This window comes from Neoarius graeffei, chromosome 20 (assembly GCF_027579695.1).
Source record: "Neoarius graeffei isolate fNeoGra1 chromosome 20, fNeoGra1.pri, whole genome shotgun sequence".
NCBI classification, from domain to species: domain Eukaryota; kingdom Metazoa; phylum Chordata; class Actinopteri; order Siluriformes; family Ariidae; genus Neoarius; species Neoarius graeffei.
The window spans coordinates 9,608,296-9,625,583 of NC_083588.1; the positions used below are offsets into that span (position 1 = coordinate 9,608,296).

At 38.7% G+C, this 17,288-nt stretch overlaps 1 protein-coding gene across 3 annotated transcripts; it reads right to left on the reverse strand.

Moving 5' to 3' along the window:
• Positions 1 to 3,271: 3,271 nt before the first annotated feature.
• LOC132868360 (uncharacterized) lies at positions 3,272 to 14,282 on the reverse strand. Of its 3 annotated transcripts, none has more exons than XM_060901193.1 (7): positions 14,045 to 14,282; positions 12,697 to 13,032; positions 11,080 to 11,322; positions 9,319 to 9,387; positions 8,847 to 8,951; positions 8,436 to 8,519; positions 3,272 to 4,272 (listed from the first exon to the last, which is right to left on the reverse strand). In XM_060901193.1, the coding sequence occupies exons 1-7, from the start codon at positions 14,091 to 14,093 to the stop codon at positions 4,082 to 4,084; spliced, it is 1,077 nt and encodes a 358-aa protein (XP_060757176.1). In that variant the 5' UTR covers positions 14,094 to 14,282; the 3' UTR covers positions 3,272 to 4,081. The 3 variants fall into 3 exon arrangements, with proteins under 3 accessions (XP_060757176.1, XP_060757175.1, XP_060757177.1); XM_060901192.1 differs by having other exon boundaries at positions 9,223 to 9,387; XM_060901194.1 differs by lacking the exon at positions 9,319 to 9,387.
• Between the last annotated feature and the right edge of the window lie 3,006 nt (positions 14,283 to 17,288).

The following is a 17,288-nucleotide window of genomic DNA, read 5'->3' on the forward strand; positions in this document are numbered from 1 at the left end:
ACATGAATGAGCTGAAGCTCTTGATTTGTATCTGTGTGATTTGATGCATTGTGCCGCCATCAAGGAATTGGCTGATTAGAGAATGCATCAAACCGCAGGTGGATGGGTGTTCCTAATAAACTGGCCAGTGAGTGTACTTACAAGTTTGAAAATACGGTATATTTTTTTTCCACACACGAACTGTCTGTCCTTTTCTCCCCTTTTTTGATCATCAGTATCATGAATTCCTTTCTTTTAAATCGACGTGTGAATCCAAACTGTCTTACACCAGTGTTACACCAGTATTTTCAAACTGGGTGGAATTGAGAATAGGGAAGCAACTAAAACCATGTTTTGGTTTCATATTCTTTTTTCATTACATTATTATTATTATTATTATTATTATTATACTCTTTTTGTTCATTGATGAAAGCCTCACTCAGTTACAAGTCCACGTGTCCAGCCACAAATGTAACAAAAGGACAAAATATTGAATCATCTTCTCCAAATCAATGAAATTGATTGGATGCTTTCAACTGAAAGGTGAATAAAATGCAAACAAAATGTATGCAAGGCCATATGATCACTGGCTGGATGAAAGAAGCAGAGATTTGCAACAAGTACAATGAAGGTCGAAATAAAAACACAAGTATAATGTTGTTGTTTTGTATTGAAGAGATGCAGTTAAGTAAGAGTACTGGTGTTCATTTTCCATAATGGTTAAGTCAAGTATAAATCCTCCCAAAATAATACTACATGTGTAGCAAAGTATAATCAGCGAAGTATTTTCTGCCTAAGATGATCTGGACTTCTCGAAATCAACAACTGTTAGATTGAAGGTCAGATAAGGGGCTAATTTTAACCCCCACCCCAAGATTACTGCACAGCCCATGACGGAAACAAGTAATGAGTAACATCCTTCTAAAATTCAGATCGGTGGCAAAGATCTTGTACCTGAGCAGGAAAGGCTGTGGTCTCTAAACCCTTTCACACAGTATGGTATATTCTGCTCACGTCATAGAATCCAACTTCTTCCATTTTCAATCAGTCTAAGCAAATTAATTATTTTGTTGCCGCAAGTCTGTTAGAAGATGAGGCATGACACTGTTTTTGACTGTTTCTATGTGTTCAAGTATCATGATTCTGTGTTTAGCTGCTGGTGAGCAGGGTGATGGGAAAGGAGGAGGGTGTGAGACCCTGTTGGCCAAACAATTCTCATCTCTACTCAAAAACATGGAGTACAGTACATAGATCAGACAGAGTGCAACAAGATCATGAACAAACCTGAAAATTATAAATGGATTTAAAAATTAAATAAATAAGGAAAACATGTTCATGAGTACATTTAAAAATTGTAATAAATGACAATTTGCTGCAACACAAGAGAAATAAAACACTTTTGGATGCAGCACTATGGAAAAATCATCAATGCTCATCAAAAATCTCGAGCCATACCACTCTACCCTGTCACTGATCACTTTCTTGTACTAGCATGGCCCAAAGAAATTATAAGCGAGCTCGAGTTCAGAGTTCCAGTGTGAACAGCAGTTCATGGATAAGTTGTGAAAAAAAAAACAGTAAATAATAAAAGAACCTGTAATAAATACAAGATTACAAATCAAACTATCAAAACTTTGAAAGAAACACACAGTAAAAGACAATAATTTAAATCAACACCACTGAACCACCAATGTTTTTTGCATCAAAAGCTGAAAAATCATTGATTTGATCTATGTAGCATTTTCAAACAGTCAAAAATAACCTCCTGGACCAGTCTCACAGTTCTTGTATCCAGAATGTGACCACAGATTTCAGGTGGCAGATTTAATGAAGACGTGCCAGTGAAGCAGAAATGGTGGTTAGAAAAATGGAGCAGTTCAGACTTCCCTTTTTTTCTTGCTGAAGCATGTGAAACAGAAGGAGAGAGAGAGAGAGAGAGAGAGAGAGAGAAACAGACAGACAGAGAGCAAGAGACAGACAGAGAGCCACACAGACAGACAGAGAAAGAGAGAGAAACAGAGACAGATAGACACAGACAGACAGAGAGCAAGAGACAGACAGAGACAGAGAGAGATACACACAGGCAGACAGACAGACAGAGAGCAAGAGAGAGAAAGACAGAGAGAGAGATACACTACTCCAGTACTACTCTGCCTTTATTTTCTTTTTCTGTTTTTACTTTTGCCTCGTTACTCTCTGGGGTCAAACTATTCCAAAAAAAGTTTCTTGTTCATGTCTCAAACACTGAAGACGTAAAAGCAAGTTTTGGTTACAATTTGAATTGAGTCATTTTGATCCAAACAGGAAAAAAAAAAAATCAATCAAGAAATTCATCAAATAAAAACACAAAGCTCAGGAAAAAAAAAAAGTCAGTGTCCATTTACCCTGCAAGTCTCACAGCAAGTGAAAATATTTTCAGTACCAGCAAATTTCTGAAATATTTCTCATTATCTGTCGAATACTCTACTCTGCTGGAGAATTCTCACTTCTGATTTGTCAGAAGGAGTTTTTTTCCAAAGTTAACTTGCTCTCCCAGCAGCTCTGACCGTAATTACAGCTGCAAGGTTGATCTCATCTATTCATACGGCCAGACTAATAACGAGCTCATTCATTCACAGAGGTTTGTATGCACTCCATATAATCTAAGGATAATATTAAATAGATAAAAAAAAATAACATGGTATTTACAAAGAGAAACATATCGTTTCATGAGTCTCCAGTGTCGACGCTTTGTAACAATCTGAGGTAAAGCTGGAAGGTTTAATTTTTTTTGTGGTAAATTCCAAAAATGGAGGATGCGTTCAGGTTTCGTTGGAACACGATATGCTGCATTTGGTTTTTTTTTCTGATTAGCTTCAAGAAAAAGTCATTGAACTTAGTGCGGACAGTGCTGTATTTTCCTCGAACAGCACAACTCCAAATTTCTTATTCCTGACCCATGTGATCATGATAAAACAAATTCAGGTTATTCAAGCCATTTCTCGAGATATTTATTCATTTCAAAATTTAAATTATCTAAATAAATTTGTGGATAAAATATTGCCTATGGGGCGGCACGGTGGTGTAGTGGTTAGCGCTGTCGCCTCACAGCAAGAAGGTCCGGGTTCGAGCCCCGTGGCCGGCGAGGGCCTTTCTGTGAGGAGTTTGCATGTTCTCCCCGTGTCCGCGTGGGTTTCCTCCGGGTGCTCCGGTTTCCCCCACAGTCCAAAGACATGCAGGTTAGGTTAACTGGTGACTCTAAATTGACCGTAGGTGTGAATGTGAGTGTGAATGGTTGTCTGTGTCTATGTGTCAGCCCTGTGATGACCTGGCGACTTGTCCAGGGTGTACCCCGCCTTTCGCCCGTAGTCAGCTGGGATAGGCTCCAGCTTGCCTGCGACCCTGCAGGACAGGATAAAGCGGCTAGAGATAATGAGAATGAATGAGAACATTGTCTATTTTGAGCATTTATTTCTAAATATCAAATATATTTATGAAGATATCATTTTCTTGCAGAACCAATGATCATTGTAAGGGTTAATTAAATTATATTTAATTTATAAACCCCATCACTGGCATTGATATCTTGTCATGAAACAGTTCTCTCTCGTCTTAATCTTAAGATTGGGTTTGGTATATTTTCAGCTCTTCTGGAGTCTAATGTGGAAATGAGTGCAGATACAAGTGCACAGAATTTGCATGATAAATCAGCAATGGTGTGACCAACTATTGAATCTGCTGAAACAGTTACTTGTTTGAATGTTGGGTTGGATTTTTTTTTTTCTCAAAGGAGTTTGCCTTTGGTGTGAAAAAAAAAAAAGTAGTAATGCCTCACTCTGAACCCAGCACTCAACACAGGGTTTTTTGAGCGAACAAAACTAGTCGCTATTTTATCCAACTTAATCTTTTCACTTCATAATAAGTGAAGTTTTATTTTGGGGAAGAGATAAGTGTGCAAGGGTGGAATGTCTCCAGTAGCTACTTCCTCTCTCAGTATGATTTTGCAAAATACATATTTTTAAAAAGATATTAAGATCTTCAGTTTGATGCTGTGGGGAAAAAAATAGAATAAATCTGTGACACACTGAGACAAGCACAGTGTGTGTGTGTGTGTGTGTGTCCATCACCGACAATGCTGGACCTGTGAGTACACACAATCGTCTTGCTCTTTGGGAGTCTTGCGCTTGTTTTTGGCAGCAGTGTTGAACACCAGCTCGCCGTACTGCACCTCGTCCTCTGTCTTCTTCTGCTGCTTCCTCCTGTTGTTTTGAGGAACCACCATGGCATACTCCGTTTCATCATCCTGAGCTCCAGCTGGACCACAAAAAAAAAATTAATGCTCAAAATTCCTGTCATGATCATGGTTTTGTGTGTGTGTGTGTTTTTTTTTTTTCAATTTATTGATTGACAGTAGGGGAGAGCGGGGTAAGATGAGCCAGGGGGTAAGATGAGCCACCCCTTGTTTCTAAGAAACAGTAAACAAATGTGACCATGTGACCACATTCAAAGGGGCCGGGACCATTTACTTACACTTGTGGAGAGGAGCACCACATGTCAAACTAGGTGAGGGACATATTTATAAAAATGTGTTTTTGTGCTTTCTAAGTCAATTCCATGTTTGTCCACAGTGAAGATGATTTAGAGAAGACAAAAGTAGAATAATATTTAGACACATTAGGGTTAAGTTAGTGGCTTTCTAAGCTATGATATGAATGCTAATAAAAATAATTTTGATTAGCCTAATCCCCTTTATTAGCATTTTTCTACAAAATGGTGGCCATGGGGTAAGATGAACCATTAGATGTGGGGCAAGTTGAGCCACTGGCTCAACTTACCCCATTGGTGGCTGAGCTTACCCAATATGGATGACACTTAAGTTTTCACATTTACTGGTCATATATGACAACAACACATATATATATATATATATATATATATATATATATATATATATATATATATATATATATATATATGACATCAGATGAGGAAGACCAGTTGTTAGATGTGGGGGATTATGTTGTGGCAAAATACACGGGGAAGAAGAAAGTGCATTTCTTCATTGGCCAGATAATCAAATTGGATGTCTTCGAAATAGAGGCAAGATTTCTCAAAAGAAGCCGGTCATGCCATGGCTCTGCAAGAAAGCCAACCTTTGTCTTCAAAGAGAAAGATAAGGCTGTCCTGTCAAGACAGGATATTGTGAAAAAATTGCCCCGCCCCTTTACTGTTGGTGGGACAGCACGGAGGGAGAGGCAAATGGTGTTCCCTTGCCATTTGAACGCTTGGAACATTGAATAATGATGAAATGATTGAATGATTGATGGAATGATTGCTGCATGTTTTAGCAATGTTTTAACCTACTGAAAGAAATAAGATTCTTTTGGCACTGTTCTACTGTTTTAGTAATTTCTATAATATAGTATATCTCTCATTCCCTCTCTAACCATCCTTCTTTCTATCTATCTACGCATATATCTCTCTCTATCCATCTATCTATCCCTCCCTATCCCATCTCGTTCTATCACCTCTCTCTTCATCTCCCCTTCTCTGTGCAACGGCCCTATCCCCCACTTGATTGACTTGACTTGATTCATTGATTGCATTTCTAATAATAAAAGTTGTTTACTTTGTTAACCTAACATGTTTTGTGTTGGCTCAATTTACCCCACACAGTGGCTCATCTTACCCCGTGCATGGGGTAAGTTGAGCCACTTGACATTTTTTTTTCAAGAGGTAATATCACTCTAACCATAAGAGCTTATCAATTATGTTTTGCTCAGATAGTAACAGTACACTTTGAAATTTGGTATGGTGTGTAGACTGGAAGCAAAAATGGCTTTAACATGTAGTTATGATGAAAAATGTAAAAAGTGGCTCATCTTACCCCACTCTCCCCTATCTGTTGTACAGAAGATTGGGTGTCTAATCATATCTGGAAAGAACCAGCGTGGGTGTAGGTTTTCATTCACCCACTTTCTTTCAGTCTCACGAAAGATCAACTGATTAAACTGAATCACATTTGATCCGACTTGATTGGAATGAAAACATGCACCTACACTGGCTTTTTCTGGATAAAACTGGACATGCCTGCTGAAAAGTATTAAGGAAGCTTGGTCCTGAATATTTTCCTGAATAATTGCCATCAACATTTCTAAATGTCTCTTATATACACTCAGATATGTTTATTAATTAAAATACACTTCATGTGCTCAAGGAATGATGGATGTCGTTTCTCTTCACTGAGTTGTTCGGTTCTTGACATAATATGGATGACTACAGTTGTGGTGTTGAATAGGGCTCATCTCATCTCATCTCATTATCTCTAGCCGCTTTATCCTGTTCTACAGGGTCGCAGGCAAGTTGGAGCCTATCCCAGCTGACTACGGGCAAAAGGAGGGGTACACCCTGGACAAGTTGCCAGGTCATCACAGGGCTGACACATAGACAGACAACCATTCACACTCACATTCACACCTACGGTCAATTTAGAGTCACCAGTTAACTTAACCTGCATGTCTTTGGACTGTGGGGGAAACCGGAGCACCCGGAGGAAACCCACGCGGACACGGGGGGAACATGCAAACTCCGCACAGAAAGGCCCTTGCCAGCCACGGGGCTCGAACCCGGACCTTCTTGCTGTGAGGCGACGGCGCTAACCACTACACCACCGTGCCAGTTGAATAGGGCTATTTACTGTATTTTTATTATTTACTATTTGATGCCAGATGCATGAAGAAGGCAAGAAACTCATCCACTAATTACCTTTGGATGAGACACAGCTGTTAATTAAAAAGCATTCCAGGTGACTACCTCATGAAGTTGGTTAATTATTGTCATCATCATTATCATCATCATTCTTCTTCTTCTTCTTCTGATTATTATTATTCTTTTTATTTTTTTCTAGGCCAATGTCAAACATTGTTTTGAGTCTCTCGTTGTCTCTGGACTATTGTGGAAAAGTGTGAAAGCTACAAAACTCCTTTTAAACCCCATCACAGGCATTATGTCATGAATCATTATTGGCCCCTCCTCCTCTCCGCTCCTGCCCAGCCTGCTCAAGACTGCTGTCTGTCCTGGCTCCCCATTGGTGGAATGACCTTTCCATTGAGGTCAGAACTGCCAACTTCCTGACCACCTTCAAGCGCAGACTGAAGACTCACATCTTTTTAGGCTGCACCTCTCCCCTGCTTCGGTCTCGACCAACCCAGGCTGTGTACTGTCTAGCCTGAGGTTAGCCATTTGAGTTCTCTCTCTATTTGGACTTTATATGATCGGTTTGTTTCCTTGGCTGTTTACTGATTGTTGGTACTTCAATAGAATATTACACTAAGTATTATTCTGTCACTTGTTCAGTTGGCAGTAGAATTTTCTTGTCTAGAAGTTCAGTACTTCGTGTCCCTGACTTTTGCACTCATTGTACATCGCTCTGGATAAGAGCGTCTGCTAAATGCCATGTAATGCAATCATCTCGGGATTATATTGCTGGAGTATGTATTAGCAGGGACTGTGATACACATCATCCTCCAGTCCAAATAATATTCCAGTTTTCAAGAAGGGCAAGATGACAGGAACACATGTACTGATAAGGTGACAAATCACTTAATGGCAACAAAGGTGCTTCTTACATTATATTACAGGAATTGAGCAGACGCTCTTATCCAGAGCAATGTACAACAGCAGTGCGCAGCCCGGGGGGCAGTTGGGGGTTAAGTGCCTTGCTCAAGGGTACTTCAGCCAATCAAACCAGTGACCTTTTGGTCCCAAATCTGCTTCTCTAACCTTTAGGCCATGACTTCCCCAGTTAATGATGATGGCTTCCCATGGCTTCTCCAAAGAATACATTTGCTAATGTAATTGTAATGTCTTATTTGTATAAAGAAGGATTGAGTCCATCATAAGGTTTTTGTCATGAAAAAAAGTTAGATCGAAGGTCTTCTGATGCTAGACTGGTGCAAAATTTAGTCAAAATGGATATAAAGTTAAACCGATCCACTTCTTCTGGGACTGAAGCCACATGCACTTAACACATTACTTCCTTAATTAGTTACACTCAGATGTCCAAAGCAAGCTTCGATCATCTTCAATCATCTATTGCACTTTTATGAATTTGTGCTATTAAACTCCTTTTTAATCTGCAGTTCATCCAAGAAAACTTTTACATTGATATGGAAAACATGACATGAGCTCACATGTAAAAGATCTCATCAGACTTGGATATTTTAGCACAACCAAGACCATGAAATACTCTTCATGATTAAATCCTATTTCACAGTGTACCAGCAGGGCAAAGGGTTTAATTACTTATAACGTTAACTCGATTCGCTTTTCAGGTTGCCTTCCTGTCGTATGCTTCCATACTGGTATATTATCCCAATTCTTTTTTTTTTTTTAATGTACAAAAGTGTATTAAATCCATGAAAAAAGTGTTTGGATTAATGCAGGGCATACATTAATAAAGATTGTTATCGTCTTACATGTCCTGGATCTTGGTTCTCTCCTGTTTGTGGGTAAATGGCTGACCTGTGCATACACAAGCTCCCTGCCATCCTGAGAAGTGCCTGCCAACAAAACACACGCACACATTGATTAAACTCCATCGAGCTGTAGAAAAGCAGGACAACGTATAAAATCATGTAGATGCAGGTCAAGGGCTTGAGTTAACGTTCACATCAAGATATCAAAATTGTTGGGAAAAAATGTGATCTCAAAAACATGGCATGCTTGTTGTTAAGGATTTCAGAAACTGCTGCTCTTCAGGGATTTTCTTCAGGGATGCCCAAGAGTATCTAGAAACGGTGATGTGAACGTTAACTGAAACTCATGACTTGTTTCTCGAAGACTTGATGCATCACTGCTGCTAGATTGGACAATTGCAATCTTCTGACCTCCTTTGTTCTTCTGGTTTTGTTTCTTCTTGTACTTGTACAATGCCAAGATGACTACCATGATGAGAATCATGCAAACCGAGGTCAGGATAATCAGAATGTACTCTACAAGAAGATTGAAAGGAGAAAAAAAAATCAGCTGTGAAAGGTGGAGTTAGTTTTGAATGAGTGAAGAGAAATTTAAGAAATTCAGGCCTGGACATAACAACAACGATGATGTTAGTGATTATGGTACAAATCAAATTTTCAGTCGGATGTATACTTGATTGTATTATCGATACACACAGTTGTTTTTGATAAAAGCAGGCACATGTTGAGCCTCTTTGATTTAGCAATGCATGACTTTGCGTATCCATGTCCTTATCTATTTACTTACTGAGCAACCATTGGTTACTATTGGAACTTGGGGGGGTCGTGGATTGAGCCTGACTGGGGATGTTAGTCTCTGTGGTGCTTACTGTGGAATTCATACCAAAGCTTGGCGTTGTTGGGGTTCTTGTACTGGTCATCATTGTTGAAGTTGTAGTTGGAGTTGTGGGCTCTGCAAGAGCGCATCAATGAAGTATCACTTGCACATACTCTAAAGACAAGCTCAACATAAAAACCAGACACTAATATACAGTATCAACATGTCCAGTGAATTGCAAGACTACCGTATTAAATGCTCCAACAGTTGAATCCAAAAGTCTGAGACCATGAGTGGAAATGTTTGTATTTTGCATTCTTTTTGAATTTAATTCAAGCATTTTAATTGCAAGTTATATTACTGACAATAACTTTGAGTGGGAAAGAGAATCTTTGAAACATTTAGATGAATTTCAGAGTTTTTTAGGAATTACATTTAAATAGGGATCTAGAAATCGTGGAGTATCTTGAATATTCAAGATCTCAAACATTTGCTTTCTTTTATTTGAAATATTTCACAATTCGAAAACTTTTTTGTTTTCAATTTTGACTCAGACTTTTGGGCCTCACTCTTTGTTGTATCTACATGCATGATCTGTTTTATCAGGTCACCGTACCACCCAGAACACTTGGTCTCTCAGCCCTTCTGTATTCCATCACACAACTGACCAGATATTATTTGGGTGATGGATCGTTCTCAGCAGAGCAGTGATACTCACATGACGGTGTATGACTGTGGTGCTGGTAGGAGTGTGTCATGCGCAGCAGTGCTGCTGGAGGTTTCGGACACCACAACGTCAGTGCTGGATTACGAAATATCCAGCCAACAGCTACTAGCAAGATAGATATGTCCAAAAAAGTGATCAGAAAGTATCCCAGTTACACTGCAGGATGTTATACACTTGTACCAGCACCACACAGCACATATATCAGTGGAACTGCTGGACTGATAAAGTTCCAAATTACATCTCACAAATTGTGTATCGAAACAAATGGGCTAAAGTTCATAGTTATATATCTATTCGGGGTGTAACACATGGGAGTAGGTCAATTTGTAGGTATTAGAGATGTCGGAAAAATTAAAAAGAGGAGGGGTTTTTTTTGCAAATTTGATAAATAAAACCTTTATACAAAATGTCCGACGAAATCATTTCCGCTTAGAATGTGAACAAACCAGCGAAATGACAGGATCGATTTGTGAAAAATGCAAAAATAATAATTCTTGAAAAATTAAAAAAAGATACGTTCTTACCATTAAATAATTTCATTCCATATTTTGTTGCTTTTTTTTTATTTTTTGGGGTTTTGCTTTTGAGTTGAGGTTTTTTTTTTTGATGCTCGGTTGGTTCAGCAACATGCTCCACCATTTTGTTTTTCTCTACTCACAGGATATGAGCTGACAACCTAGTAGTAGAGTAGCCTATCAGAGCACACGATTGCTCATATCCAGTGAATGTGGATAGAATAACGATATATATATATATATATATATATATATATATATATATATACACACACACACAAGACTTTCAGTCTGCCAAACCCCCCAGTCCCATCAGCAAAGCCTTCAGTCCTTTAAAACTGCTCAGCTCGACGTTACCTTTTGGATGAAGTGCATACATGTGCATGCATAGACATACATTATGATGTGAAGTGGATGAGTTAGATTAAGATTTTAATTGAGAGGGTTTGCTGAGATCATCTCCTCTGCAAATGATCAAGGAATTTTTTTTTTCTCTCAGAAAGCATGAGTCGTGACCCTGAACAGAGTTAATTCATCGTTGTTGTTACTGCTCTTGAAATTATTCTTGAGAAAAGACAGACTCACCAGGACATGAGCAGAGTTCAGTGGTATCGGTTTCACGGCTGACATGATTTTCTACATGGCAGGTGACATTTCCATGATCGTCTTTAACCAGTTCAAAACTCCTGTTCTCGTTCTTCAGTTGAAGGAATGTGTTTGAATCAGAAGTCCAGGTGAAGCGGAGGTTGTCTCCATCAGCAGAACAATCCACTTTCATGACTTCAGTTGCCAAGCAGCTGCAGGACACTTTTACTGAAGACACTTTAGCTGCAGAATACAGATTACAGAAATGAAATGAATATCATGAAAAAGCACTGCTTCCCCCCCATTCCTACTTTCCTTCCAGTCATTGCTTCCAATGAATCTTGATGCTTTGTCTCATTTCATCTTGTGAGCTTGTGTACTTTACGATATCACGCATGTATTAATATTGGAGGTCAGAGCCCTGGGTTCCCTGTTCCCCTGTTCCTATTGGTTCTCTGACTGGTCTGTTTGATTGTTGATGTTTAACATGGACATAGAATGAATTTATAGATTCATTTACTGAGCTAATTCATTTCAGGAATAAAAGACTTCAGGACCTGCTGTTACAGAACCTCGAAAACGTTCATGAACAGTGTGCACTGAAGTGTTTTATTCCTCTTATACTACAACAATTTGAGACAATTACATGCTTGCCACTGTTTTTCTTTAAAAGTCATTTTAAAGAAAGTACTTTGGGTTTCAACATCTGCAAAACAGGAGCAGATGTGGTTCCTGTTATAACTTGCATTCTACACTCATGTTCCCTCACAAGCCTTAATTTTCTATCTCTCTTGACGTGAATAGAATAAACTGTGCTTTTAAAAATTGAATTGAAATAAAACACATGATCCTGAAATGCATATTAAATTTCAGATATACTGTGGATCAAATTGCAGGCTTAGTGCCTCGAGTATATTAAACGATAGAGTGGGATACCACAGTGAGATCGAATGCTGAAATCTGATTGGTCAGAAGAAGGTGTGCATGATTTTCATATGTTCATGTTCATGCAATCATTTGAATAAATTATGTTTCTATAGTCACAGCTCACACACAGGGATGTGTTTGACAAATACAGCTTTCTGACACCTTTTTTTTTTGCTTGTTTGCACATTCGAAACGTGACAAATTATTGCAACTTCAGCTTGACAGAACACCATTTCTTGTGCACGCACACAAAAACATGCATGTGAGTAATAATAATAATAATAAAGATGTTCCTGTTTGTGTTGCGTTCAAGATGACGTCACTGCAATTTTATGCGGTGTTGCTATGACAACAAGCTGGAGTGGAAAACGAACTGCTGATCCCAAAAGCGAAGCGAGTCGAGTCGAGTCGGTACCATGCAATAGAAAAGGGCCAACAAACGAAGATTAATCATCAAAACATTTTAAAACATGCGTTTCATAAAGTAATGCTGATAACCATTAATGTGGTGAAGTTTGGGGATTTTTTTTAGAATATATTTATTTATTTATGTATGTATTTATTTATATTTATTCATATATATTTATTTATATATTTATTATGAATGTTTTGTATTTTCTATATTTTATCAAATAACTTGTAAATGTTGGAGTGTGCTGTGTGAGGTGATGCGAGGTTGTGAGGTCCTACCTTCAATGATCAGCTGGAGATTATATTCGCCTTTAGTATTCCCGTTTGCATCAAAGGTGAATAAAGTGTATTTTCCGGAGTTGTTCCTCTCTACACTGCTGAGAATCAGAGTTTTATTATCATTAACAAACTGCCATCTTGGGAGAAGTAGTCTTGGTGGGAGACTATCGGCTTTTCTATATCTGAAAATGAAACGAGCGCCAGATGTCTCACTGATGAACTGAAGGCGAAGCCTTTCCTCCAGGGGTATTTTCAGGTGCAGTTGTTGTCCCAGAGCCACAAAACACTGCTTAGTCTCATTAAATCTACAGACAACAGGATCCTGAAACAGCAAACCTGCAGAGGAGAAAAAAAAATCCACCAACATTCCTTTAATATTATGACACACTGAAATTATTATTACACTCCTCTGATGGATGTAAACTTCACTCCAGTGTTACAAAAGAGCTAAAATGCAGGGGGTTTTTATTTTTATTTTTTACAAGTCTTAAATACAAAAATAATAATATGTCCTGTTGTGTTGATAATGAGTAATCTGCTTGAACGAAGACCAAATTTGATCTAAAGTAAATGAACATCACAGTTTAATGAAAACCTGGGTGCAAATTCACCAAAATGTGAAAGTTATTGATATAGTAAAATTAATTTAAAAAAAAATGAATCAATGCCATGTGTCTGCATGGTAGGAAAGGAACTGTCTGTCTAATATGTCATCCTGTTACTCAGTTTGAAAATTTGTATATTTTTAGGACTGGCCTTTGAATATTAAATGTGGGGTGTGGTTCAAAGATTCCATCGACAATTATCGTGAAATTATATGAACACTCAGTGGAAAAGCAAAGCTTCATTAGCAAAGTAATAACAATGATGTTTAGTCAATGATTCTATTCACTGATAATGAATGTCAAATTTAAATTTTACTTCACAGATTAAATCCAAGCAAAATATCTCTCTCTCTCTCTCTCTCTCTCTCTCTAGCTCTCTGACATTTCTGTCTCAACATATTATTTGTTTTTATTCTTGATATTTTGATCCCAGCATGACATCTATTCCATTCCCCCCATTATTTTAGAACACTATATTCTATAGAATGCCAGAACATTTTTATTTTTTGATATTTCCTGTTATACTAAGAATGCTTTTTTTTTTTTTTAATGTTCAGACAGCACTTCAGTTTTTCAACCAGAATTATGAACAGCCACAATGAAGGTTGTGAAAACTCTTCAGGCAAAAGTGTGTCTGAGTAAAACATGACAGACTGTAGAACAGGACGGCAAATCCTCATTTAAAAAAAGAAAAGAAAAAGTTTCTTAAGCATAAATAAGTCATGCTTCTGGAGGAAACCTACCTGATGCAGCTCCTGTGAACATCAACAGGATCCCAAAGACGTCCTGCATTTTTTTCCCCCTTGGTAAGTCCAGAGAAAGGAGGTAAAAAAAAAAAATCCAGAAGCCCACAAACCAACTGAAGGGAAATAAACACAGTGCAGTTCTCTCTGAAGCTTTTTACTAGCTGGAGATCTTAACACTCAGACCCACACACACACACATGCATGCACACAGTGTGAGCTCTTGGAAACAATGTAGATGGGGTGAAACTGCCAGTCATATTTCACATCACAAATAATACACTTGAAATAAAAAGAGGAAGTAAGTCACATTTCTGCAATTGCCCACTTCCTGCTTTCTTCCCGAAAGAAATGGACAGAATGTTACAAGTGGTTTCGGTACATTCAAAATAAATTTAATTTCCTGTTGCAAGTTTTTTGTAGAAAATTCAGTCCATTGACTTTTGGAAAACTGACACATTCCTCTCTATTCAGTGTGTAAACAACATTCAAATAGGTTTTATCTGAAAAGTCTTGGACTTATACTGTTATATTTTACCTTAGATTCATATTTTCTTCATCTGAGTCAGGGTCTTATTGTTTTATTTAATGCATGGAGAAAACAAGTGAGCAGTGTACATTTTGCACAGTAAATTTCTTCAACCTGGGGAAGGCTCAATATGTTGCCAGAGAAGTAGATATTTATTATTATATACTGAATAAAATTTGTTATTCTTATGCTAATGCTGTCTGCTTTTATGGTTCCATTGATGTGACGTATTGCCCAACCAAACAGGTAACCAGGCTTGTAGTACTCGAGTATGACTCGTGCCCTGATTTTAAGGACTCGTGACTTGACTCGGACTTGAGCACCGATGACTTGGACTCGGACTCGTGCATTAACTGCATTCGGACTCGTAAATTGGAAACGAGGACTTGATCTTTTCTTTATCTTTTGTAACATGCCATAATAATTTGGCATAAGATATTTATATCGACATTAATTTTTGTATTAATTTTGTGCAAGAGTTTCACACCTGTGCACCTTGGTGGTGCATCGGAAAGACTCTCGGGCGTGCTCTGGACAGAGTCTGGTGAGAGTCTGCTTGGCGGGTGCACTGTAAACGACTCGCACCCACACAGGATTAAGGCACAATCAGCACACCTGTATAAAAACTGTGAAAACAAACTTACTTTGCGAAGTATTGAATGGTGTTCCTGACACATTACCAAGCCTTATTTCCTTGTTTGCTTTCCTGAGCCCGGATTTCCTGTTTCTTGTCTTTGATTCTGCCTCGTCTACGATAGCCTGTTTGTGCCTCGCTTGACCTATCGCCTGTTTCACTGTTTTACAATTTTGCCTGCCATTTTTGGTTGTTTACCTGTCTTCACTTGTGGTAATAAACACACCTTCTGCACTTACATCCATCTCCCAACCGTCTCTGACAGAATACTTCACACTCTGACAAAGAGAAACACATTCACCTGTTCATATGTCATGTTCAGGAACAAACTAATGTTAATGACCGTCAAATGGTGCGGTTGGAGTCTTGTGAATTTTTTTTTAATGACTTGGACTTGAACACGGGGGACTCGAGACTGGACTCGGACTCGAGGTTTAGTGACTCGACTACAACATTGCAGGCAACTAAACTTAACAATGTGAAAAATGTACACACTGTATTACGCACATCACAGAGCCTTACTGTCATTTAATATATGATCAAATAAGACTACAAGTTGTCTTAATTGTTCAATTATTGTTGCTAGGTAAAGCGACGCTGACAGGATTTTCATTTGTATGGATTACAGGCTGCATTTCAGATTTCAAATCTGATTTTGATACGAGAAACACGAACTAAATTAGACGCCTGTAACAGCCTGTGCTACAGTGCTACAGCATTCTTGAAATTTATTCTATAAAAAAATGTTGGCAAAAAAAAATGGTGTTGCTGCAACATCAGAGAGGCTGACAAACCAATCAAAGAACATGCACTTGTCACCACTGTGGGGTGTGAAATAGTCAGGGTGCGGGGAAACCAGCGAGACAGACAGTAAGGATAGCGGCTCAATGGACTTTATTAATACGGGTGTGATGATACATTTTGACACGATGTTTCACGATGCAAAAATGTGATCATGGAAATCAAAAGTCAATTAATTCTACATAAAATGTAATTGTACCATCTGAACACCAAAGCTTCCAACCTGCGCAACTCATCTCATCTCATTATCTCTAGCCGCTTTATCCTTCTACAGGGTCGCAGGCAAGCTGGAACCTATCCCAGCTGACTACGAGCGAAAGGCGGGGTACACCCTGGACAAGTCGCCAGGTCATCACAGGGCTGACACATAGACACAGACAACCATTCACACTCACATTCACACCTACGGTCAATTTAGAGTCACCAGTTAACCTAACCTGCATGTCTTTGGACTGTGGGGGAAACCGGAGCACCCGGAGGAAACCCACGCGGACACGGGGAGAACATGCAAACTCCACACAGAAAGGCCCTCGCCGGCCCCGGGGCTCGAACCCAGGACCTTCTTGCTGTGAGGCGACAGCGCTAATCACTACACCACCATGCCGCCCACTTGCGCAACTCATACTGTTAAAATATAGAGAGAGCATGCCGGTCATGTGACACATTCTTTCATTTACACTTGTCAAATGACCAATATCTCCAGATCACAGTGACTGACGCACATCATCGATTATCTTGTTACACAACCATGTTATAACCATTTAAACAAGCTCTGAATTAGCTTTCAAATCACACCAACTTTGTGTTTCTGCGATCTCCAGTGCCCCAGAATGAGGCTGTGGAAGACGGTCATTTTAGCTGACTTTGGAGCTCTGTTTCCAGTTAAAATGATGCCTCAGGTGCTGCTATGGACTTCATTTTTCAGTCATTCAAACGTTTACCTTGGTCCGAGACTTACTTTATTTCAATTCTTTTTTGGGGGCAGAATTTCGACATTTATTTTAAAGACATGTTGAACCTGTCATCCATTTTGGTTAGAATTTAAAATTGTTGCCATTTTTTAGTTGTTTCATTTTATACAGACAAAAAACAGACGTAGCTTTGCATTGTTTATGATTCAGAACTAAAGAAGGAGTCTTTTCAGTCATAATGTTTCCATTGTGAACATTTTTGTTCGAAATATTCAGAGAATCACTTGAATCGAATCATGAAGCCAGTTTGATCAAGTGAAGTGAATCGAATCGTGACTGGAGTGCGGGGTGATCGTTACACCCCTGGTT

Bases quoted from the DNA above. Each gene is read 5' to 3' on its own strand.
- LOC132868360 (XM_060901192.1), bottom strand. From the start codon at position 14,093: ATGCAGGACGTCTTTGGGATCCTGTTGATGTTCACAGGAGCTGCATCA. The intron at 13,033-14,044 runs GTAGGTTTCCTC...TCTCCTCTGCAG, and splicing joins GTTCACAGGAGCTGCATCAG to GTTTGCTGTTTCAGGATCCT. The intron at 9,388-11,079 runs GTGAGTCTGTCT...GCGCTCTTGCAG, and splicing joins TGAACTCTGCTCATGTCCTG to AGCCCACAACTCCAACTACA.